The 26,922-nt window shown below is 32.2% G+C and overlaps 2 protein-coding genes across 3 annotated transcripts in view; both read left to right on the top strand.

Moving 5' to 3' along the window:
* LOC139518971 (uncharacterized) overlaps positions 1–4,965 on the top strand; it is a 68,610-nt gene extending 63,645 nt beyond the window's left edge. For both annotated transcript variants that reach the window (XM_071310676.1, XM_071310674.1), the window contains exons 17-18: positions 2,089–2,148; positions 4,286–4,965. In XM_071310676.1, coding sequence (XP_071166777.1) covers positions 2,089–2,148; positions 4,286–4,429 — 204 coding nt within the window. In that variant the 3' untranslated portion in view covers positions 4,430–4,965. The remainder of the gene's footprint in view (positions 1–2,088; positions 2,149–4,285) is intronic.
* A 928-nt stretch (positions 4,966–5,893) lies between these two features.
* On the top strand, positions 5,894–25,620 carry LOC139518970 (transient receptor potential cation channel subfamily M member-like 2). Its single transcript, XM_071310673.1, has 11 exons — positions 5,894–5,982; positions 7,048–7,147; positions 7,494–7,725; positions 8,234–8,323; positions 9,478–9,621; positions 16,143–16,406; positions 16,992–17,193; positions 17,659–17,824; positions 20,353–20,510; positions 21,167–21,190; positions 25,188–25,620. The coding sequence occupies exons 2-11, from the start codon at positions 7,059–7,061 to the stop codon at positions 25,301–25,303; spliced, it is 1,485 nt and encodes a 494-aa protein (XP_071166774.1). The 5' UTR covers positions 5,894–5,982; positions 7,048–7,058; the 3' UTR covers positions 25,304–25,620.
* The last annotated feature ends 1,302 nt before the right edge of the window (positions 25,621–26,922 follow it).

The raw sequence follows: 26,922 nt of genomic DNA, 5'->3' as shown, positions 1-26,922 counted from the left end.
AATATTCTTCCATTTTTCATCACTAATTTCTGAATTAAGAAAACAAATCCGGTCACATACTAAAACCGAGGAAAAGCCATCAACTACTAGTATAAGAGAACAACAACGGAACAACAGAAACACTGAAGTGCAAATAAAACAATCGCCATATTCCTGACTCGGTACCGGACATTTAAATAATAAAATGATGGGTAGAACCAATTATTTTGGCTTTTCAAACCTCCCGTTTATATGACAATGTTAAAAAGGGTTGCTAAAATGACAATACTATGTAACAGAAATACAGTACAAACAAACCCAAGATCACTCAGCACAAAGAAACGCGCAAATAAATAATATATATAATAATCGTTACAACATGTAAATTGTTGAATAACAACGAACAGCTTCCATTCACGACAGTCAGCAAATGAGTTCTGTAACAGTGATGTTTGTTTGTAACGAATATTTAATTTTGAAATTCATACAATTATTTTCACTATACTAGTCTAAACCAGTATCATGATTATGATGGTATTGAAATGCGATATTCGTAAATAAATGATGTGATGACGTCATAGTTATCAGACTAACACAATATTGTATCCATGGAAAACGAAAACTAATTCTAATACAATTTGGATGTAACAATTGTTTTCATTGGCTAAAAGTTGCCGTCAAATCCACAATTGACCAGGCGTAACTACGGAGGGACCCGCCATTTTGAATTGATGAATCAACAAATGTTCGATTACTACTATATAATCAAAAATAAAACAACACCTACCTCGAATTCGCCGTTTTAATGTAATTTTATCCGAATTTGAAGCGTACAGGTAACGTAATCACCTCCAGTTTGTAAATTTTCATTTGTATGACGTCACGTTTAGCCATGACGTCTTTGTGCCAAAATCATTCATGAATTTTCGCGGATTATTTTTTTATTTGACAAATTAAGACATTTTATCAAGTTTTATCGTATTTTTTATTTTTGTAATGCATTAGAATAGGAATAACAGTACTGTAGTTGAAGAGTTGCCACCGTCAATTTTGATTTGACGGTCGAAAATCTCCGTTTTACGTTACTGTCTCCGCTACGCGTCGCCAGTAAAACTGCATTTGCGACCGTCAAATCTACAATTGACGGTGGCAACTCTTCAACTACAATACTGTTATTCCTTAATTCGACTTTACTGACAAATAAGACATGTTATACAATAGCCAACCGAAACCACAAAAGAAATATCGTCAATAAATACTTAAATGTCGGATTTATAAAAATGCCGAGACTAGTTGTAAAGCAACGTAAATTCACACTCGACACCACAATCATACACGGTTAAAGGACACGTTTGACACTTAGCAGACAAACGACATAGATGTTTAACTACAATCTAAGACGTGGTAAAAGTGTCAAATGTTAGTTTACGCAGGCACATCGTATAGATCAACAAATTCCTGAAGGTGTCTATATAATTTACGGAATGTTATTTTTAGTCTGTCTTCCTCATAACTCTGTTGGAGCAATTTCTGCGTTCAGGCCCAGTCACACTGTCACGTAGCAAAACGTGATAAGAACGTAGCACAAACCTAGTAAACCCTAGCTTCCAAAATAACCAGACATTTTACCAAATTCATGTTTGTGTGAAGATGCACGATCATAACCTAACAACTATGATATGTAAAAGAAGGACAAATGATACCAGAGGGACAGTCAAACTCATAAATCGAAAATAAACAACGCCATGGCTAAAAATGAAAAAAGACAAACAGACAATCAATAGTACACATGACACAACATAGAAAACTAAAGAATACGCAACACCAACCCCACCAAAAACTAGGGGTGATATCAGGTGCCCCGGAAGGGTAAGTAGATTCTGCTCTACATGTGGCACCCGTCTTGTTGCTTATGCGATTATGTAACAAATCCGGTAAATAGTCTAACTGTGGGTCACCGTTATGAAATGGAAGGGGATTGTAGTTACGACGTCCGATATCATTTGTGAAACGGTTAGTCCATAACGGTACAACTGGCATTAAGCACACATTAATCGATTAATTAAGAATTATTAAAATGAATTATTAGATTGTTGTCTGTCGTTTTAGACCCTTCAGTGCAAGAACTGCGACGGCATCGACTGTACAAAGATACATGCTATTCATTTTGTGAGTACTGTTTGTATATAAACATTCATAGCTGAATGTATGGATATATTCCTTTCTAAACAAACCGAAAAAAAATAGTGAATTGTCATCTTATAATTTTTTATATATAGTTCTATGAATATTATTTTGATTATAATTTACTATTGTATCTACGATTATTTATTTGTTTGCATTTGTAAAAGTAATTTGATAACAACACAATAACTAAATGAAGTCAATGTATAGTGCACACTTATTTACGTTTTAAAGTTAGCAAATAACGTTTTATTAATTGAACAGGTTTGAAGATATTGATTTTCCAAAATAATGTAAAATGTTATCTAGGATAAGATTAGACTGGTTCTTGGTTGCCATTATCAGTATGTTGCACATATACCAATATAACAGCGTTTGGCTATCAGTTAATACCTGGAACATAGTACCGGGAACCAAGATAGGATAAGATTGCAAATAGTCTGCATGTCTTGCAGCTTGCATATTATTTAAAGCCATTATTTAACACAATCTAGTATCCTCAAAAGTTGGAAGGAGCCAATAGAGAGACAAGTGAACAAGAATTTAATTACTACTCGTGCGATGACAATTGACCGAAGTAAGAGAATTGCAGTAACCAAGTCCTACTCCTGAGTCTTGATCAACTTGCAAGAATAGAAATCGTCGCTCGTTAATGTTATTATTGACAACACTACGAAAATAGTAAAATCAATAAAATACTGTACTTCGATGACAATTTTAGTCTGGCTTAAGTTGTGCTGTCCATATCTATGTGTTTATATGTATAATCTTGTTCGATTCGCTCGTGTATGTAACAACGTATTACATTTTTACGAAAGACATAGATAAAACCAGGTTTAATCCACCATTTTCTACATTTTGAAAATGCCTGTACCAAGTCAGGAATATGACAGTTCTTGTCCATTCGTTTTTTATGTGTTTTGTCATGTGATTTTGCCATGTGATTATGGACTTTCCGATTAGATTTTCCTCTGAGTTCAGTATTTTTGTGATTTTACTTTTTACTGGAAAAAAATATACATGGGTTTTCTTTATCACAAACTAGTCAAAACATTGTTATGTTTATACATCGTTGTCGATATAATTGAATTTGTTGCGACTATGATACAAATGAGAGGTTTAACTAGCTATAAAACCATGTTTAAGAAAATGAATTTACCAATTCAAGCATAATATGACCGTTGGTATTCACTCGTTTGATGTGTTTGAGCTTTTATTTTGCGAAATGCTTAGGGACTTTTTTTAATTTATCCTCGGAGTCGTCGTCCGTCGTCCGTCGTCGTTAACTTTTACAAAAATCTTCTTCTCTGCAACTACTGGGCCAAATTTACCCAAACTTGGCCACAATCATTATTGGGGTATTCAGTTTTAAAAATGTGTCCGTAGACCCAGCCAACCATCCAAGATGGCCGCCATGGCTAAAAATAGAAGATAGGAGTAAAATGAAGTTTTTGGCTTATAACTCAAAAACCAAAGCATTTAGAGGTCAAGATTTATCTGCCCTGAAATTTTCAGGTGAATCGGATAACCGGTTGTTAGGTTGCTGCCACTGAATTGGTAATTTTAAGGAAATTTTGCTGTTTTTTGTTATTATCTTGAATATTATTATAGATAGAGATAAACTGTAAACAGCAATAATGTTCAGCAAAGTAAGTTTTACAAATAAGACAAGACGACCAAATTGGTCAGCTGACCCCTTTAGGAATTATTGCCCTTTATAGTCAATTTTCAACCATTTTTCGTAAATTACAGGCTATTTAGAGCCTCTAGTTTTTGTGGTTTTACTCTTTACCAATTAAAGGACGTGCTCCAAAAATAGATGAAATACTCCTAACATGCTCAATATGTAGAAAGAGGAAGTAGTATTCATAAAAACCCAACCGATCGTAATGACAGAAAGAACAATATAAAAAGGCATTACTGACTAGAAGGCGACGCAACACACAAAATAGAATTCCTCATTTAGTATTATATCAAATCTGTCTGTATGTGCTTAGAAAAAGAACGAAATTCCCAACATAAGATAGCAATTTGATTCCCGTATATTAATAGTCTTTTGAATTAATTTTTCTTTGTAGAATTACTGTGCAATTCACTTATAAATTTTGTACATACATTTCAGGGTGTGTCAGCAACTCGCTGTCGGAATATTTGGTGCACATGCAATAATCATTCGAATCAAGTTTGTAAGATGATAAGTGATCATGAGGTTACCAATAATGCAAGGCAGTTATATTCTATTCTCTTGACATCCTCAGAAAGTTAGTTCTTTATTTGCGACATTCTTGTTATTATTTGCGCAACTCGAGGCATTTTTATACCACCATCAAGTCGAAGCAATATAGGTGTATATTTTTTCTTCCACTAATTATTGGCTTAGAAACATTCACATATAAGAAATACAAATATCACAACGAATGTTGACTTGGACAGATGTTATCAAGAATATGAAGTCATCTGTAATAGCAATATCCCCCGAAGAAAATAAAACTTCGACTATGAACCTCGCAAATGGTTTCAAATGATAAATTGTCTTGAGTCCTCTGAACCGCAATGTACTTTTTAGAAACTAAATCACTGCAAAATCTCATAGAACTTTACAAAGGCATATAGTTTCTCGCTCAGTCATTCAAAGCAGCATCCGATGAAGAACATTGTCTACTGTTGGTAATAATGCGTGTTCTTTACACCACATATACAAATATACATATTGCCACTTACAAAGTCTACATTTAGAATAATACTGTTTGAATTAAAATTCTCTATAATGTTCCATTTGTTTCAATCGATGATATACGTAAAACGTATATCAACTGATCAATATTAAATATAGTGTACATTTTGTATCTTGTTATGACGATTGTTTACTTTTAGTAGCAGATAGAGATAAAGGTAAAAACGAAGGTAAGGAATTCAAAGGGAGTTTATCCTGATAACTATATTAGAGTTATTGTATAACTTTACACCACAGTATACAAAACAAAAACGCTCCTAATCATTGATAAAAAGAAAATATAATATTTCAAATGATCAAGCAAATTAGGAACAGATACAGGTGAAGTACGAAATGAAGTGTTCAACGAATAACATTTACTAAAGGCTGATATGTTGACCGCGGGTAAACCACGAAATTGACAATCCACGAACATACAAGTTTTCCTTAATCCACGAAATTTGGTACCCAAGAAAATTAATTAATCCACAGTATTCGAAATTACATGAAAAATAAGGTGCACACTTTAAAATAACATGCTACGCGGGTTTTTCATAGTGCATCACACTTTTATGTTACTTCTTGATAGACAGAAAAAAAGAGTCAATCTTTGAATAATGTTAATTTCATATATCAAATATATAAATGCCAATTTTACTGTAGTGAATAAATTCAAATGGATCCTTTTTATATTTTCAAAAGCAGTATTCAAAGGTACTAAACCTATTGTGTTAAAATGTCGTCAAACTTTTATGATCTTAGTTGGTGTAAAAATAACATAGTTGAAAATTTCGCGTGTTGCTTATTGTAAGTAAATTTCCGGTCTAAATATAAAGTCTAGATTGCGCAGTAAACATGATAAAGGATTAGTAAAGCTTATATTTACTCTATATATAAAAAAATAACGTCAGCTTTATAATAATGGTCATTTCTGTGATCACCCGGGACGAAGATATTCTATCACGATCATAACATATATTCATATAAACCTATATAGTCGTTTGTCTTTGTAGATAATTTATACCAAGATTTATTAGCATGGGCTTTATTTGCAAACAGAAAAGAATTGGCTGGAGTATTTTGGTCCAAATGCGAAAATCCATTACGTAAGAATATATATAATTTTAAAAGTGGGTAAAAGTGAATTATTGAAAAATTTTTGTAAATTTTTTTCTTTCTTCATAATGTTTTAATTAATTCATATTTTCTGTGTTTCCATCTCATTGTATCAATTTCTGCACATTTTTATTATACGACAAGACAGTTATTCACACACTATATAACAATATTAAACACGATTACAGAAATGTTATACTGCAAGGGTATTCGGAACCACAGGCATAATATAAAATAGGCTGTATCCCACTAACATGTTTAACCCCACCGCATTCTCAATTTGTGTGCCTGTCCCAAGTCAGTAGCCTGTAATTCAGTGGTTGTCGTTTGTTTATGTGTTACATATTTGTTGTTCGTTCATTTGTACATAAATATGGCCGTTAGTTTTCTCGTTTGAATTGTTTTACATCATCATTTCGGGGCCTTTTATAGCTGACTATGCGGTATGGCCTTTGCTCATTGTTGAAGGTCGTACGGTGACCTATAGTTGTTAATTTCTGTGTCATTTTGGTCTCTTGTGGAGAGTTGTCTCATTGGTAATCATATCATATCTTCTTTTTTATATGTACGCAATAGCCAAAACAATCCTATGAGTAGAAATCCTGAACACAGATTATATCGTTCTTCAGATAATTTTGTGTGATGTTAATCTCTAAAATGATGTTTTTCAGAATGATATTTAAAAGTGGCTTCTGATTTTTTAAGTTTTAAATTTAACTGTCTAATTATGTTACCAATTGATGGATCTTTATAGAATTACGGGTCATATTAAAACTACATAATCAAGACGATGTACAAGTCCTTGCCCAATGGGAAACTATTGTTCAGAAATCAATATACATGTACAGGTATACGAAATACCATAGTTTCAGTAAAGGTATTACACAGTGGGGTTTTTTTTAATTTCTTTCAGATACATCAGTAAAACAATGTATTACGGTGCCATTTAATTTGCTTTCCCAACGAAAAATTTCATATGGTTTCAATAAACAATATTGTTTAAATTGTGACCATAGTCTTTATAATCTTCAAATCTAATATCTTTACTCTAACAGTTACAGCGATTATGGCAAGTAGTGTTTTAAAGAATATGGCTAAGAAAGTTCACACAGGCAAAGATCGGAAGTTACATGAAGATTTAACACAACATTCAAGGTTATATGTTTTGCTTATAAAAATGTTATTTGATATTTTGTTACATCAATGTTATTTGATATCACAACTTTTCTATATATACATGTCATTAAGAGATAATTATTGTTTATAGTTATTTATCCTGGTCAGTATTATTATTCATTGATCAAAGACATTATTTTACTCGTTTTCCATGGGCAGAAGCATTGTTCATGGGCAGAGTATTTTTAATAATTGTTTTTTAGCAGCATTGTTATTCGCCAGACCAAACACTTGTATCGTGTACTTTATCATTATATATGTCGCTGCCTCAGATAAAAAGATGTTCAATTTACAAAAGATCATATCATATTTTGCTGTGTTTTAGGCTTTTTGAAAAAAGGGCCTTGGAACTTCAGAATACATTGTATGACGAAGATGAAAAAGGTTGTATGTCGCTAGTAAACTCTGTAGAAGATATATGGGGTATGAGCGTTGGTCCAATTGAATGTGCTTATGAAAACGGAATGGTTGACGTGATCGGTCATCCTTGTGTCCAGCGCCTCCTGAGTAAAATATGGTACAATGATTCTGCAGTTCAGTTTCCACAGTGGTTTAAGGTTATTTACTTTCATGTGATAATCAAGGACAATATTGAGAACCAATTATATTTTTTTTTATTTTTTGCAACAGTGAGATTAAAAGAACCAGTTCAAGTATCAATTCGTGCTGGCATAAAATACGATTGGGATATGTTTTAGAAATACTTATATGGGTTAAATTCTTTCAAATTCCTAGTTTACTACCAAAAATTCCATTCCAAGACTAAAACAATGTTTATTAGATTTGCAATAAGAATAAACATTTTGAAGTAAATGTCTTATATATCTCTTTGGGGTTTAAACATTTGTATATGACATGGTGCATTTCTAAGACAATAGTCAATTTGCAGTTTTGAGCCTCTGTGTCCACATTAATCTACCTAAATTATATTGTTAAACCTGAAAACACGTTATACTACTGGCCTTGTTATTAATTAGAGAAGCCAATTGATTGAAATGTATTTTAGTATGTTATACAAAGAACACTTTGTTGTTGATTAAAACATTTCAATTGTATTAATTGCAGAGTCTTTGTTGCTATGGTCGTGGTCATAGACGTTTCGAAAACATGAAGAAAGCTTGGTCTTCTCCAGCAATGACATTTGCTGTACATTATGTAAGTGGCGCCACATATAAAATCATGAAAACAGGTTGGTAAAAAAAACGAATTTCTAGATATATGGAATAAGATGAATATCATTGAACTAGTCCATATTTTTAGCCTGTGAGATTTGAGATTATTAGCCTGGATAACTATAAACCAAAGTAGTGTCTATCTTCTTCAAACTTATACTAAAACCACAACAGAATATAAAAATAAAATGTTAGTACCATGTGATGATTAGTTCGTTTTAAAAACAAGAATAGTTTCAGAAGAAACTGGGGTTTTTTTAGATTATATTTTTCAAAAGAACATTAAAATTTATTAGAATCATTGCTTCGGGATTGTGCTTAGTTTTTCTAAATCTTTCAATAACTGAATTGAAATTGAGGATGACAATAATAAGAAATGTGTCAAATAGACAACAACCCGTGCAGAAAACCGACGAATGACACCAATGGATCTTCAATACAGCGGGGATTCAGCTTGACCCTAACAAAAAGTGTAGTAGTTCAGTAGAAATGGTCGTCAAACCAAACACCAAAACATATAAATTAAAAAAAAATATATATAAGACTAACAAATGCTAGAAGCTCCTGACTCGGGACAGGCGTTTTAATATGGCGGGGTTAATATTTCTCATTAAACTACAGCCACACAAATATTGAAAACACATAAACATATAATTACACTTACTAGGTTAAAGGTATACAACCACTTACTCATAGCCCCTTCGCTTTCTTTGTATAATTCTTCAATTTTAAGCAAAAACGACTACTTTGTCTTAAGTTCAAATAAAATCGCAGTTATTTCATGTCAAAACTATCTATAATACCTTATACTGACTTGTGCTATTATTCTTTTTAATTTTAAATTAATTATTTTTTCTTTAGGGGAGTATATAATCCAACTATCAACTGCAGCAACCCGGTTTAAGTCAGATTTACACACCGTGTGCCATTTTGTATTTACATATTCAAACTTGATTTAGTAGTTACTCTGTGTAATATTGTTACTTTTTATCTATGATTTGTTTTAATCATACTGTATGCATTTTCAGGTTTTTATTTTACTTTTTTTGACTTTTCTGTATATCATTTTATTGCATAGGGCGGTTCATTATATTCTGGTATTTTATTGATATCGATTTCATATTTTTGTATTTTAAGTTTGTGGTGTTGGTTCTGTTGGTGATTTACAGTGCATTCATTTTAATGGACATAAAAAGTGAGAATGCTCTCGGAGGAATTGGAGCGTATGAATTTATACTTCATCTTTGGATATTACTTGATTTATTAGAGGAAGTACTTCTTGTAAGTATATTGAGATGTTTTTCGATACTCCCAAAGTCTTTTTATTGATATTCACTATAGTAATATGAAAGGAAGGGACATATATTCTGTTTAGTATTAAATTTATATTAAGATCCATTTTGTTACACCTTATGATCAATTTTATTTGGCAATCGCCAATGGCAGTCAGCAAGGTTTAAGAACATCAGTTGTTCGACCTGTTAGTCAAATGCGTTTTGTTTAAATATAGTTTTTCACTTTTTTTGTCTTTTGGAAAATGTTATTTGTGCTGTATTTAGACCCTTCTACAACGAAATTTGGTTTACATGCACACGTATAAAAATTGCGGTTTTTATCCAACGCAATCATAGGCTTTTGAACGTAGTTTTCAATTTAGACTTGTTTATATTTTTTCGTTTGGACTTGTATCATATTTTCCCTCCGGTTTATATGATCCGTTCAACCTATATTGACTCTTAAAATTTAAGAGTTTATCTGAAATTGAGGGTATGGACTTCCAATTACCGTTTTGATCCCTAACATCACTGAAGAGACATATATTGTCGAAATCTAGATCTGGTGTACAAAAAAAACATATTGAAACCTTGTGTTCGTGGCATTACATCTTGGCCACAAGTGTATTCGGTTTTCTGTTTAGTATTAAATTTATATTAAGATCCATTTTGTTACATCTTCTGATCAATTTTTTTTGGCAATCGCCAATGGCAGTCAGCAGGGTTTAAGAACATCAGTTGTTCGACCTGTTAGTCAAATGCGTTTTGTTTAAATAAACTTTTTCACTTTTTTGATCTTTTGGAAAATGTCGCTTGTGCTGTATTTAGACCCTTCTACAACGAAATTTGGTTTACATGCCCACGTATAAAAATTGCGGTTTTTATCCAACGCAATCATAGGTTTGAACGTAGTTTTCAATTTAGACTTGCTTATATATATATATATATATATATATATATATATATATATATATATATATATATAAGTCTGAAAATTACACCAAACAGTGTTAGAGTTAGATTTTATACTGACAAATTTTTGTCCGTCCCTCAGCGGGATTCGAACTCACACCTTTGATACACTACAGCACCAATCGCTTAGCCTCATGTCCAGCGCTCTAGACCACTCGACCACATCCGCTATATAAAAATATAACTTCAATAGTCGTAGTGTTACCTTGTCACTGAAGGTGAATCTAGAGATAGACATAAGACACGTGTTTTTTGAGCGTGTGTAGATGTTATATTATTATTTTCATACACAATGTATTTTATTATTTGTCAGCAATCTAACTCAACAATTTTTATATATCATATAGGATCATGATTCATTTCATTATACAGTCACTAGAAATAAGTATATTTTACAAACAAGTCTAAACAAGTGACAAACCATACAATATACATGTCCACTGGATCTAAGAGTGATATAGATACAAGGTTAATGCAAATATTTATATAAGTCTGAAAATTACACCAAACAGTGTTAGAGTTAGATTTTATACTGACAAATTTTTGTCCGTCCCTCAGCGGGATTCGAACTCACACCTTTGATACACTACAGCACCAATCGCTTAGCCTCATGTCCAGCGCTCTAGACCACTCGACCACATCCGCTATATAATGTCATATATATATATGTATTTGACGGATATTTGGATTTTCCCTATTCAATTTCGACCGGTAGATTAACATAACGTACATACGAAACATGCAATTTAGACTAGCTCAGGTTAAATACGTATCTCTTAGAAGCGGTACATTAGATAACATAGAAAACAACAGTTATACATACAAATAACAGTTATACATACAAATAACAGTTATACAGTATAACAGAAACCATTGTTCGCAGTTTCTGTAGTCAATGTTAAAGTACTAACGCCCAATAAAAAAAACTTACATGTACATGATTGCATGTAAGTTACGAAAACGTGTCACTGTATTTGATATCCTGTTGTCGTTGATGAAATATGTTAGTTGTTGTTCTGCGGTTTGCTTATTGGTCGATTATTATATTATTTCTTTGTACATTTCTCTGGAATAAATGCTCTTGTGTGTGTTTGTGTTGTATTTCTATCACGTAGTGTATTAGCGATAATTTGTAACATTGCTATAAAGCGGAAATTTAGGCATGCCATTAAACCATGTTTAAACCACCGTTTTTTCTTAAAATGTCCTGTACCAAGTTAGGAATATTGCAGTTCTTATCAAAATAGTTTGTTTCTATTTGTGTTGGCGTTTGGTCATCGATGATCATGCTGTTTTCTCTTATGGTTGAAGTGATTCCCTCAGTTTGGTTTGAAACCCGGATTTATTTGTTTTCAATCGATTTATGACTTGTGAACACCGGTTTACAACTGTTGCTTTTATGGACAATGTGACAGAAAATCATCAGAAACAGCTGTCAAAGTTTAAGGAAGACGTTGGTTGACGCGGGACTTAATAGTCAACAGTTCTTTCTTCATTTGTGACAATAATATTTATTATTTTGCTAAAATAGCGTCGTATCCAATGAAAATGTACTATACAACAGTTAGTTTCGAAATGTCTTTTGTGCAACGCAAACCCCGTTGCTAAAGAAAAATATATATTTTTCGAATATATATCGACAATTGAATAGAACAGATGCATATCTTAAACCAGAAGAACATCATCCGAAGTTACCATGGCGGTGTTTCCATTTATCTACGTGCAACCCAAAATACACAATGTAAAAAGAAATCACCGCAAAGAATTAAAGTGAACAAAAGATCGTATCATTATATGTGCCTATAAATAGCAACACATAACATACAAATTTATTAGAATGTGGATTAATTAGTTAAAAGATTAATACAATTACACAAATAAAGTTTAAAAATTCCCTAACAATGTAATTTTAACACATTTTTGTATAATTAATTTGTTAAAGATATATAGAATGATACGTAATAAACATAATATTTCGCTAGACAAACTTGCTTTATCAAGCGAGCATCTATGCTGGGGAAATCGGACGTAGATAATAAACTGTTGTTGTCTTGTAAATAAAAAGTTTGAATGAAGATCAAGATTATTTGTTGAATGACGAAATTAGTGTTCGGGAGTTTGTATCCTACATTGGTCAAAACAGACATTTTCATTACAGAAATAGAAAGGATTTAAAAGAAATTGTTCTTTATCTTTCTTGAATCTTTTCTCGTATTTTTAATAATCCCACCAGATGCTTAAGTATGGAGATGGTGGATCCGAAAGATGTCTCTTTTCCTTTTCGCCTTTCTTTCCCATTTACTATACACTTATATAAATTGCCTAACAATGTAATTTTAACACACTATTGGGTATGTCATGCAGTAGAACAAGGATGTATCCTTTCACCGACATTGTTTTTTCTTTATATAAATGACTTAGCGGACCGCATAAATGAGTTAAACTGTGGAGTGAAGGCTGATGCTTTTCATTTGAGTATTTTAGTATACGCTGACGACATATCTTATGTCGCACCCGACGAAAATAGTTTACAACGAATGCTGGATATCGTGTCGGAATGGTGCTCTACATGAAAACTTTCAATTAACATTAACAAAACTAAAATCGCACACTTCCTAAATCAATCAGTTGCAAGGTCAGATCGGATTTTCAATTGTTCAGGCAATAACCGTGATTACTGTGAATCCTACAAATACTTAGGTTTCTGGATGGACGAGTACTTGACATCTAAAAAACGTGTAACGGAACTGTCAAAAGCGGCTAGTCGTGCCCGCGGAGCGTTAATAACAATGACGTCTTTGTTAGGTGGCATGACATATAAAGGTTTACACTAAACTGTATACATCAATGGTAGAGCCAGTTCTTCTCTATGGTAGTGGTATTTGGTGCACTAAATCGTTTAGTGCCATATCGACAATTCAGAACAGGGCCTGTAAATTCTATTTTCCGTCGGAAAACGAACGTCTAATTTAGCGTCACGCGGCGACATGGGCTGGACGTCGTGCTTTACAAAATAGCGAATTAACTACTCTAACCTTTTGTGTAGACTTTTTTCGCTCTGATCAACATAGAAACTGTAATAAAATACTAAAATGGACTTCAAGGTAAAGAAAGTTTTCAAAGTGCACAAAACTGTTGATTTACTAAATGTGAGAGATCTTGTGTACAATTTATCTGTATCTACAAAAACTGTTATGCGTACAATTAGCAAAAAATTAAATGTATTAGATAACACGGAATGGCACGAAGAAGTTTTTAATGCACGATATAACTCACAGAACGGAAACAAATTACGAACTTATAAGCAATACAAACAAAGTGTGAAAACCGAACAATATGTCCGTCTGAACATTTTCATAACTGATCGACATTCAATGGCTCTGTTTCGCTCCTGTTCACTTCCACTGGCGTGTGAGACGGGTAGATACTACAGGCTGCCTACACCAATTGAACACAGAATATGTGCGTTGTGCAAAAAAAAAACAGCATTGAAACAGAAAAACACTTTCTTATGGAATGCTCATTATATGACGATCTTCGATACAATCTTTTTAATGAATGCTCAAAACTTATTGAAGACTTTCAAGATTTTAATACAAACAGAAAATTTATTGAAAATATGAATTGTACCAATATCCAGTATTATTTTTGCAAATGTTTACATAAATTTAATTTGCGTAGAAAATAATTTTTAACAGTAATATTGTTCTATAATCAATTTTTAATGCATTTATTTGTAAGATTTTTACCCAATTTTATAGTATTTCATATTTCGTAGTTAATATATATCTTTTTAACCTAAGAATTATTTATATTTTTAGTGATTTGTCGCTTTTTTAATATAATTTTTATGAGATTATTTACAAGTTTAAATATTATATTTTTTTTTTATATATTTTGGTTTTAAGGATCAGTGTCTCATAAGTCATATTTTGGCTGGATATTGATTGTTGTTTGTGTGTATATCAAAACTGTGTGAATGCCTTGTTTCAATCAATATGTGACACTATAATAAACAACTTTTATTTTATTATTATTCTTAATATTAAAGACGAAAAAACAACAATCAAAATAAATACAAAAGGTCTTTCCACACAGAAGTGGACAGAACTAATAAAAGATAAAAAGAAAAGAAGAGAAAAGAAAAGAAAAAAATAATAATAAGAACAATTGGGTAATGCTTGACGTATCTTGACCTACATCAACTACAAGATATCCACATATATTAATATAGTGTATAAAATAAAATTAAGAATGGAAATGAGGAATGCATTAAAGAGACAACAACGCCACCGATTGGCCTTTAACACAGCGAGAAAACCCTGCACATGGAGGTGGGCTTCAGCTGGCCATCAACACAAATGTATAATAGCTCAGTGAAAATGAACATCACACTTAACTTTGAAACATAATATTGAATTAAAATTAAAAAGAAAAATATAAGAATAACAAAAGCCAGAGGTTCCTAACTTGGTACTGGCTCATTAATGCGATGGGTTTATGCATGCTTAGAAAAATCTCAAACCTTCCCCTATACCTCTGGCAATGTAGAAGTAGCAAACTCACATCAATACGCACAGTTAAGCTCGCTTAAAAGAAGTCCGAGTCCGATGTCAGAATAGGTAACAGAGGAAAATGGCAATAGTACATTAAAATTAATAAAAGACTAAATGCAGAAACTGACATGCCAGCTCTAGCTATAGACATTGATTAAACTGATTGAAGGATTGTGTCTTCATCATATACAATCAAGCACGATGCCTCCCATTATGTGTTTAGTATCATGCCATCATTAAATATATGAGAAGACCCAACAACTGGTTAGAATAGATGTGTTTTTTTTCGAAGCAAGGACCCTATGAGATATTCAAGAGCTTGCAGCTCCTACTCATACTTTGTAAAACGTCATCAGTGTCTGAGTAGAAAGTTGATGACCAGGGGTATGTCAAAGAACGTCTCGTCCTTTTTCTAAAACAAAAAAATATGTGACGTATAAAATTTTCTGACATCAGACACGCGAATCAATGAATGTGTTTATAGATAGATGTTTTTTTGTGTTCTGTTGAATTGTTCCGTTTAAAATTATTACACGATGATGACTGCTGTACCCATATTTTGACTATTTTATTTGTTATGTCTGTTTAGTTCACGCATCATTGTAAATATAACGGAATTTGATGAGACTGTCATCAAAGTGAGAGGTTTAGCGCTTTAAAACCAGGTTTAATCCACCATTTTCTACATTTGAAAATGCCTGTACCAAGTCAGGAATATGACAGTTCTTGTCCATTCGTTTTTGATGTGTTTTGTCATTTGATTTTGCCATGTGATTATGGACTTTCCGATTGGATTCTCCTCTGAGTTCAGTATTTTTGTGATTTTACTTTTTATGATTACATCTATAATAATTCCAAAATATGCCATCTTTAATGACCTGTCAATTGTATCGTTACTAAATCGCATAAATTAAAAGTAAATCACAAAAATAGTTTTCCAAGTGTCCTAAACACCAAAGATAATTGGATCTTTCAAACAATATACTTTCCTTACTTTCAGAGACATCTGAGGTCGCTTCTACTCTTCAAAATGCCAAAGGTTCGACTGGTTGCATATCTGAAAGATTTTTGGAACATTCTAGCCTGGTTATCATACATTATCATTATAGCTGCCTTTATGGTCAGAATTGTTTCTGCAGATGAATACAAACGTACAGAAATTAGAGTGTATAGCCTAGGGCTATTCATTATGTACATGCGATTTTTGAAGAGTATGTTGGTACTCACTTACTTTGGTCCGAAGATAATAATGATCGGCAAAATGGTAAGCTTATTTTTTGGGGAGAAAATCAAAAAATTTGATGTAGTGATATTGAGTGTTTATTAAGAATGTTGAAGTACTGTGACAATTTACATAAAACAAGGTAAATATCAAAATTAGAAGACATGATTGCAAATGAGACAACGCTCAACAAGAGACAACATAACAAATAAATTAGCAGTTATAAGCCCTCAACAATCACTACAAAAAGCCTATGCTGCATAGTCATTTATGAAATCAGTTGCATCAGTTGCATCTCAATTCGACTAAATATTCGAAAGTGATCACATCGTTAAATTGCTGAATTGGCTGAAATATCATCATAGCAATATTAATACAAAACTTTTCCTAATTATATCTTATCGACAACTTTGTTAATGACATCGATCCGCAGAATAAAAAAAATAATCAAAATGTATTACAAAATACGAAAGAAATTAGCATATCGAAATAAAAGTTCGAACTACATGCACTATATTACATATAAAGAAAATATTCAACCCCATACGATATATTATATTCTCAAAAAAACTATTAACATCGTATCCTTGCATATTTTGTGATTCATGTTTTTGTATATTTTACAAGCTAAAAGAGTTAATACAATTCAGCTGGATTCTGTTTATTTTCATCATGTGCGCTGGAGTGTTGTATCATTCAAACATGTACCCACATCACTACGACATGTGGCCAAGTCGTGGAACAGGAGCACTCTATTGGAGACTCTGGAAAATAATGTCGCTGCCATATTGGCAAATCTATGGTGAACTTTTTCTTGACGATCTGAAAGGTAACTGGTTATAAAGTGCAGTTCTTTTAATGTGACCTACTGAATATGACTATCGCCATGTGGATCAGACTTTTCTGGAGAACCTTAGATCACCCCTTATAATATTGTTGTGTTCGTGATTTCATTCACATGTGTTTTATGCTTTGTTTTGTATACTGTTAATTGTCTTTGGTCGATTTTCTTCCTGCCATGGTGTTCTCATTTTTTTTCGCTTTATGATTTTGAATAGCTCTTTTTGTATCTCTTGCACCTCTTTCATATATAAAAATTTGTAAATAATTTACTATTGGTAATGACAAATGTACGCACCAATTATTGAAACTAGATCTGTATACAACACCAATTTTATAAAAAAGCAAAACAATAAAATATTATTGCAACGCACAACTTTGCAGCATCTTTTCGAATTACACATATTGTATTGCACTGAAAATGTTACAGCTGACCATTCATTTATTTCTTCAGGTGAAAACAACAGCAACGGTTCTTGCACTTTTATCCAATCAGAATGGGAGAGTGATCCAAGTATAGAGAGATGTGTTGAGTCCGACTGGGCAATCATGATCATTGCAGCCATATACATGCTTATATCAAACCTTTTGTTGGTCAATTTAGTAATTGCCTTATTCAGGTATAATTATAAATCCTAACCAAGTCTTGTTTCAAGTATCAACATGCTGTTTTAAATATTTCTAAACAATACTGTATTGCACTAACTTTTTCTAAAAAATAAATTACTGAGAAAAACGTCTCTTGTTCAATCAAATTGATCTTTAGCAGGAAGACAACATATAGTTTTACAGCTTTACATAACAAATTTATTTTTTCTTAAGAATGTTCGTCATTATGCCATCTGTTAAAGGTGCGGTCGTTTCAGTCGTTTATAATTTGGTTATTTGTTTTAGATATATCGTATGACAACGTAAAAACATGATAACAGTATATACATGTATCTGTACTTTTACATATTAATTTGAGCTTTGATATGTTTAATATAATTACCCTGGTGCTTCATAAACTCACGGATATACTTACTATCCTCCTTTTCCAAACTGTTTTCATTAAACAAAAAAACTAAATCAACTGTTGATATTAACAACAGGTCACACCTGTGAACGTGCAATGTCGATAATATGGTACAAATATTGAAATTTTAAATGACATTACTTGTACACGAAGAAAATGGAGGCGGTGTCAAATAATTACAATGGAAATGAATAAACCTATGCAAAAATCAACTACCAACAAAATGTCGTTACTAGTTTGCCATATGCGGTTGATCTTAAACTGACCTCTTACAGGGAACTATGGAATAGTTTAAAAGTCTATAACTACATGTATAGTCGTCAGTAAAAATTACTAAAGCGGCAGGGTCAAATTATCTCAAAGCCAATATGATACACCTTTGCTATTACAACGGCAACAGAATTCAATTAGTATATTTGTGTTACTGCAATTATTATTTTTAAACACTGCACGTGGCGATATGTGTTAAGTTTGACTCCGACCTTAATTTGGTAATTTCGGAACACTTTTGCAGCAACCATCAATGCAAATTGATCGCCATGAGTCAAGTCACTAAAATTTGTTGAAAATGAAGGCGCAAACGCTCCCCAAAACCTGAGGCAGTGGTGTAACGGTACACCTTCAGAACAAACAATAAAAATTCGGAAACAATGTTTATCTCATCAGATATATACAACGCAGATAACAACAACACATACCAGACACGGAAGGGTGTTTATGCGTTCAAAGAAAACAAAAGACACCAAGCGCAGATGTACGAGTATTTGCAGTTACCGACAACTAGTAGCATTTAAAAGTTGATATCAACTTATAAAAGAATCATGTATGAAATACTTCAATATCAATATCAAAATGACATTATATTATTTTTTTTAATAGCATCACGGCCACTGTCAATCTAATGAGTTAAGCCTTTTTCAGCTGATTTTTATAGTTTGTTCTTATGTTGTACTGATATACCACTGTCCCAGGTTGTTGCATCATTGTCACATATCAGGTGGAAGAGGATTGGTGCTTTCAAATATGTGTAACACCTCAATATTCTATATGCTTGTTTGAAGTCAGGAGCCTGTAGTGCAGTAGTTATCTCTGGTTCATGACTATCGTTTTTGTTGTTCGTTCATTGTTTTGTAATAAATTAAGCCGTTAGTTTTCTAAATTGTTTTATTTTTTTATATCAATATCAAAATGAAATTATATATATTTTTTAAAATAGACATCACGGCCACTCCCACTTGTACATCTAATGACCTTTTTCGACTGATTTTCATAGTTCGTTCTTATGTTGCACTGTTATACCACTGTCCCAGGTTAGGGGAGGGTTCGGATCCCGCTAACATGTTTAACCCCGTTACACTATGTATGTATGTGCCTGTACCAAGTTAGGAGCCTGTAATTCAGTGGTTGTCGTTTGTTTATATGTTACATATTTGCTTTTCGTTCATTTTTTTACATAAATAAGACAGTTAGTTTTCTCTCGTTTGAATTGTTTGACATTGTCATGTCGGGGCCTATTATAGCTGACTATTCGGTATGGCCTTTGCTCATTGTTGAAAGCCGTACGGTGACCTATAATTGTTAATTTCTGTGTCAAGTTGGTCTTTTGTGGAGAGTTGTCTCATTGGCAATGATACCACATCTTCTTTTTTTATATCAACTTACCAACACAGTATTGAATATGATTACAATATACAAACTTCCAGTAAAATTCATTTCATACAGCGTACATATTACCTTTACAGTAAATATGCATGTTGTACTGCGTATATATTACATTTGATTTTACAGTAAACACAAATGTTATACTGCGCATTCACTATAAGTGATATATAGATGTAAATACTTCGGGTATTGTGATATGATGTCCTTGCTTAATACCTTTGAGAAGTTAACCCCTCCCGAAACGAAAGTGGATTTTACTCAATAATGCGTCTGTGCAATGCTAGGTGGTGTTGTCAAGTAAAAAGTACAGGTTAAAGTCCAGCTCGGGGAAGAACTAAGTAATCATAGTCTACTCTTATATTGTTAGATTGATTTTCCGGGCACTAATGTGATATAGATAAAAAGAAAAATTCACATGCACAGAACTATATATTTATGAAAATTTACATGTAATTATGTGTTTTGTTTCAGTTATAGATTTGAAGAGGTACAAAATAATTCTGACAGACTTTGGAAGTTTTGGAGATATTCTATCATAAGCGATTACAGTAAAAGATTTCCAATACCTTTGAACGTGCCTCTTCACATATTTGATGTGATAAGAACCTTGTATCGCCGAAAACGTGCATGTAAGCAAAATTTGTATTTATATAAATCTAACAGCTGTATCATATTAATCTATTTTCTTAATAGAAGTTACACAAAATAACATGTATTGGCCGATTATATATTTTACAAACTATTTCAAACCTCTATGTCAGCTCGAAACATGAAACATTGCTTTCAGGCGTAGGACACGAGTTTCTCTTGATTATGATATCTAGATAGTTATTGAACCAATACATGCCTATGTACTAAATAGTGTCCTATATGTCTGTTTCGAACATTGAAATGTGCTGTACGATTGCTTAATTTCAAAAGATAGGGTGATGATAGGGTCATTGAATGTGGACAATTCAGAAAACAGTAATTCAATTCCAGTACTTTTCTGAATATCTGGATTAATAAAAACTTTAAATGAATGATAAAGTGACTTTATTTAGCTTTTTAATCCTTGGCATGCTAAACCTGAAACACACACACTGTAGATAGGCATGTACGTGAAATGCATGGAGTTATATATACACGATATACATATTAAACATGTTATATAAAGATATTCTATAACTAATGATAAAAAAACTGATACACGCTTAAAATCCTTGCCTATATATCATGCCCATATATCGATGGTAAAGTTAAGATATAATATTATTGAAATAAGAGTCTTTCTTTTTATTCTTAGCTTGTAAAGATGCATCTTACAAAGGTAAGTCCTTTTATGAACTGTAAGTACTAAGTAGCTGTAATAGCTCGAATATATGCATGAATCGTAAAGAAATAAAATCAGTTATGTGGAAATTTATGGGATTACGTCATTTGGTGTATATAAGCATTCATGTAAAACATTTCTTGTGGATCTCGGTTGCAAATATTTTGATATGAGCGTCACTGATGCGTCTTATGTAGACGAAATGCGCGTCTGGCGTACTAGATTATAATCCTGGTACCTTTGATTATTAACACCACTAGGTAGATGCCACTGCTGTTGGACGTTTCTTCTCCAAGGGTATCACCAGCCCAGTAGTCGTTGACATGAATATCAATAATGTGGTCATTTTTATAAATTTCCTGTTTAAAAAAACTTTGAATTTTTCGAAAAACTATGAATATTCTTATGCCAGGCTTAGATTACCTTAGCCGTATTTGGCACAACTTTTTTGAATTTTGGATCCTCAATGCTCTTCAACATTGTACTTGTTTGGCTAATACATATTTTGATATGAGCGTCACTGATGAGTCTTGTGTAGTTGAAACGCGCGTCTGGCGTACTAGGTTAGAATCCTAGTACCTTTGATAACTATTGCAACTTATTAGACTCTTCCTTATAAGCTAAAGATGTTCAAATATTTGACATTCAAGACCTGTGTATATTTAGAAATTATATTAAGAATCTCAAATTTTAAAAAAAGCAGAAAAAATGCAATATTAAAATGCAAAAAGTCTATACATTATATAGACGAAATATAGAAACGAAGCACGATTAATTTTGAATTTAGCTGATTAGAATCAACAAATATAAAGAAATGTATATTATTGATAATTTTTCACTGTAATTGTTAATTTGATATATACGTCAATGCATAGCTAACCATAAATTTCTGTAGGGAATATTCGAGGATACTAGCTGTCTCAGTGCATATTATTTCATATGGTAAATTTAACTGGTTGTTAAAATACATTAAATGCTCTTAAATAGCAGAACAAGCATGATTGGTTTGCCTATGATTATCATAATGAGTCGATGACATTGTCATTACACTATTTTATTAAAATTATACTACTCTGAACATATTTTGTATTGCCTGCCTAAGTTCACGGCATTTTGTCTCCGTTGAAAAGTTGTTTCATGAGCAATCATATCACATCATAGACGCCAGGTGCGCGTTTCGTCGACAACAAATATTGCCATGCCACCAGAGACAAACAAATCAAAATGGGATAAATGGCTAACCAAAGTACGACGTTGGAGAGCATTGAAGACCCATAATTCCGAATGTTTTTGTCATATAAAGCACAACTTTTGGGAATTTTGGGTCCTCAATGCTCTTCAACTTGGTACTTGTTTTACTTTTTAACTGTTTCGATATGAGCGTTGCAGATGAGTCTTATGTAGACGAAACGCGCATCTGGCGTATTAAATTATAATCCTGGTACCTTTGATAACTATTTACTATTAAGTCTTGCATGAGTTAAACAAAAACATTCCCAACCGCATTCGCCAAACACGAAATCAAAGAACGAAACTTTTATATCCCTTGTTCACTGTTAATGCATTTCTTTTTTGGCTCAAAGTAATATACTTGTGAGCTGATTTTTTTAATGTATATTTTAATTTAAATTTCAGTGTTATGTTTTAGCTCACATGGCCCAAAATGGCCAAGTGAAGTTTTCACAACACTTGGCGTCCGTCGATTGCCGTCGTCCATCGTCGTCCGTTTAATTTTACAAATATTTTCCTTGACACTGCTGTGCCAAATGATACCAAACTTGGCCTACATCATCCTTAGGGTATCTAGTTAAAACAGTATCCGATTACCTCGCGCATCAATCAAGATGGCCGCCAAGGCTAAAAAAAGAAGGGTAAAATTAAGTTTGGCTTACAGCTCTGACACTAAAGCATTTAAGCATATCTGACATGGGGTTAAAAAAGTTCACTGGGGCAAGATTCATCTGCTGCCACTAAATTGATAATTCTAAGCACATTGAGCGTCACTGATGAGTCTTATGTAGACGAAATGCGCGTCTGGCATACTAAATTATAATCCTGGTACTTTTGATAACTATATATTAGAGTTTTTGGTGATTATTTTGACTATTATAATAAAAAGAGATAAACTATTAAAAGCTGCAAATTTGTTCAACAAAGTAAGATCTACCAATAAGTTAACATTACAAAAATGACCAAATAAAAAACAAATGTCCGATAAAGTTGGTAAATTTTTGTAACCTTTTACAAACATCTTCTCTGAAACCAGTCAGACAAATTAAACCTAACTTAACCACTACCATCCTTAAGTTATCTTATTTAAAAAATGTGTCAGATGTTCCCGCCTTCCAACCAACATGGTTGACATGGCTAAACATAGAACATAGGGACTAAAATGCAAGTTTTGTCTTTTATTTTATGAAGATTTATAAATAGAGAAAATCTGAAAGGAACAAATAGGTTTAAAATAATGACCTCAGGTTGCATGTTGAAAGGTATTTTTGGATTGTTTATTTGTGTATTTCTCTGTCCTGAATGTTCTTGAATTTATCTGTTCTGAATGTTTTTGTATTTATCTGTACTGTAGTCCTGTCATGTAATGTTATCCTATTAGTGTTACATTTAACATTGCAACAAAAGCGCAAGGTTTGGATAGTCACGAAACCTGGTTCAACCCACTATTTTTTTTCTTAAAATGTACTTTACCAAGACAGAAAAATAGCAGTTGATATCTTTTAGCTCGTTTCTGTGTGTGTAACATTGTCTTTTTTTGTTTTGTTGCACTTTAGTGTTTCTGTTGTTTCATTGTTTTCCTCTTATAGTTGATGTGTTCCCTTGGTTTTAGTTTGTAACCCGGATTTGTATTCTCTCAATCGATTTATGACTTTCGAACAGCGGTAGACTATTGTAGTTTTTATTTAGACAATTTCTGATAGGAGTTATGGCCCATAAAAGACCATTTCTTTTTGATTTGTATACGGCCATCAAAATTTTGCTGGCACCTATTATGTTATAAAAATGTCCGGCGTGCGTTTGTCTGTTCGTCTATCTTTCTGTCCGGCGTCCACATGTCGCAACGTAACTTGAGGACCATGTATCTAAATTTCATGAAACTTAACATAGTTGTTTCTTAGAATGATCAAAAGATCTGTATACTTTTTGGTGAAAACAAGATTCTTAGTTATATTAATTTAAAGATCTGTATACTCTTTGGTGGTGATTAAAAAATGTATTTGAGAGTTATAGAGTTTTAATGGAAAAAATAAAAGAGAGGGGTTCACATGTCGCATCGTATCTCAAAAACGATTTATGAATATTGCTTTAACCTTTACAAACCTCTTAGTTATATTAATTTAAAGATCTGTATACTCTTTGATTATGATTCAAAATTTTATTTTAGTGATTGAGTTTATTGTAGGAAAAAAATGGAAGGCGTTACAAATGTCCCGTTGTATCTCATAAACGATTTACGATTATTGCTTTAAACTGTACACACTTTTTAGTTATACTAATCTAAAGATATGTTTTTTTTTGGTGATGATTCAAAATTTTATTTTAGAGTTATTTAGTTTTTTGTAACATGTAGCGCTGTATCTCAGAAACTATTCATGATTATTGCATAAAACTTCACACACAAGACGACAGGCGTATCATGCGCTTGTGGTGCAGCTGTTTATTGCCTATTATCATGAAAACTATGATATTTAGAGAGAGAAAAAAATTCTGTTATGCCTCATATGATTTAAATTATAATATATAAATAAACACTTTAAATCACAAAAAATGATCTACAACTTGAAGGCAAGATCTATTAATAAGTCAATGAAACTAAACAGACTTAAAGATCAGTAATACAAGATCAGCAAAAAGGGGCATATGAAGTCTATTTTCGTGTTCAATGTCGTTTGATATGCAAATAGACCAAGATTAGCGACACATTCTTTTTATTTGTAGAAGTACAAGTAGTGAAATAGTATAATGATTTTATATATTACAGATTATCACAAAAAATGCATAAATGGAACGTGCCTTCCTTTTGATCTTCTAATAGACATTCAATCTAAACATGCCGCAAGATGCCTGTTTGAAGAGAAGAATGAGAAAAACCCATAGAACAGAATCAATTATTTTTGTCTGATAAACCTTTATCATTTTTTCTGAATAATATTATAAGAGCTATTCTTATTAAAAAAAAGGAAATTGATGAGGACTTTCAATTAAATGAATATTTGTGTGTGTGTATATTTATCCATTATATGTGCTAATGACAGTTGGGATCAAGTATAACTTCACTTCAGATTTATCAGGAACTGACAGAAAAACTGTTGTTTGTTTGTTAGGTTTTTTTTTACATATATTTGTTTATAGTGATTTTTTTGATACATTTGACATTTGATTATAAAGTATGGATTAAAATTAATAATTCAAAAGTTTTGGTATCTTGTACTACTTTTGTATGTAATAAGTTAAATGAACACTGAACTCAAAGTAACTTTTGGCGTTACATGAAAGGTTTATTTCAATCCTGGTATCTGTGATTGAGTTTATGTACACTTATTCTTTTAAATAATGATTTCCTGTTACTTTTGCTTGAACAAAAACTATTTTGGCACGTGAGAATTCATCAAAAATGATTATGGATGAGTGTTCTTTGGTGGGTTGTTTTGTACTGTATTCTTGTCACATAGTGTTTTCATTATTATAAACGGGGGCTTGGCTAGCCAACAATCCAAGACCAACCCACTATTTCTTTTGTTCAAATGTCTTGTATCTAGTGAGGAATATAATGAATATTGCGGTTTTTGTTAAATATTCCGTTTCTATGTATGTTGGTTGTTTTGGTTACAGTTCATTGTTTCTGTTGATCCTGAAAGTTTGTTTCCTTTTTATAGTTTTCCCTTAGTTTTAGTTTGTAACCTGGATTTGTTTTCTCCTAATCGATGTTTTTTTTACTTTTAAACAGCGGTAAACTACTGTTGCCTACATAACTAAAAGCTGCACAAAAGTCAACATACAAAAGTTGAACAAATGTTCAGTTTTGAATAAAAAGAAGTTAATTTATAGAAAATAGTTCTATATATATTAAAATCCGTAAAATGACTTCGTCAAATGCAATTAACTATTTGTAATGATTTAACTATAATGCATGCGAATGAAGTTTTTATTAAAAGGATATCAAGAAAGCCAAAGTGAATGTAAAATACAACAAAAACACCTAGAATAAAGACAAATCAAATTATTATCTAACCAGTTATCTAACATAGAAACATGCAGAAAATTAGAACAAATAATTTTGTATAAAGTATTGATATATACAATAAGTATAATTGGGCATGACTGTGAACCTGTACAAGAAAAGATTTCCAATGCCAATCTTGAAATCATTAAAAATTACGGAAGTATCTCTCTCATACAAAGCTCTGATATCTTGCCCGGCTTAAGTTATACTTGTTTTCCTTTTTGGGCTATAGCTCTTCATCCTTTTAATAAGCTTTGGATTTTTAAATGTTTCGACCTAGAGAATCACTGAAGAGACATTGATTGTCGAAATGTGCCTCTGGTGCAAAAAAAAATGGAACCGTTTATGTTATTGAAACTGAATAAGCCTAAGTACGTTGACAACTTGACTGAGAGTGTACACAGTTACGTATTGATATAAATATTAATCGAAAAGATTTTGAACCAAGAGTTACAAATGGTAAATAAAAAATCAGCCTATCTAAATATTACAG

Source organism: Mytilus edulis, chromosome 4, assembly GCF_963676685.1.
Source record: "Mytilus edulis chromosome 4, xbMytEdul2.2, whole genome shotgun sequence".
Classification (NCBI taxonomy): domain Eukaryota; kingdom Metazoa; phylum Mollusca; class Bivalvia; order Mytilida; family Mytilidae; genus Mytilus; species Mytilus edulis.
This window is presented reverse-complemented; position numbering and strand designations above follow the sequence as displayed.

What these genes read in the sequence shown, in the direction of transcription:
- LOC139518970 (XM_071310673.1), top strand. Translation starts at nt 7,059, where the DNA reads ATGGCAAGTAGTGTTTTAAAGAATATGGCTAAGAAAGTTCACACAGGC. An exon ending in GATTTAACACAACATTCAAG is followed by an intron (nt 7,148 to 7,493) that starts GTTATATGTTTT and finishes GCTGTGTTTTAG; the next exon opens with GCTTTTTGAAAAAAGGGCCT. An exon ending in TTAGTAATTGCCTTATTCAG is followed by an intron (nt 17,825 to 20,352) that starts GTATAATTATAA and finishes GTTTTGTTTCAG; the next exon opens with TTATAGATTTGAAGAGGTAC.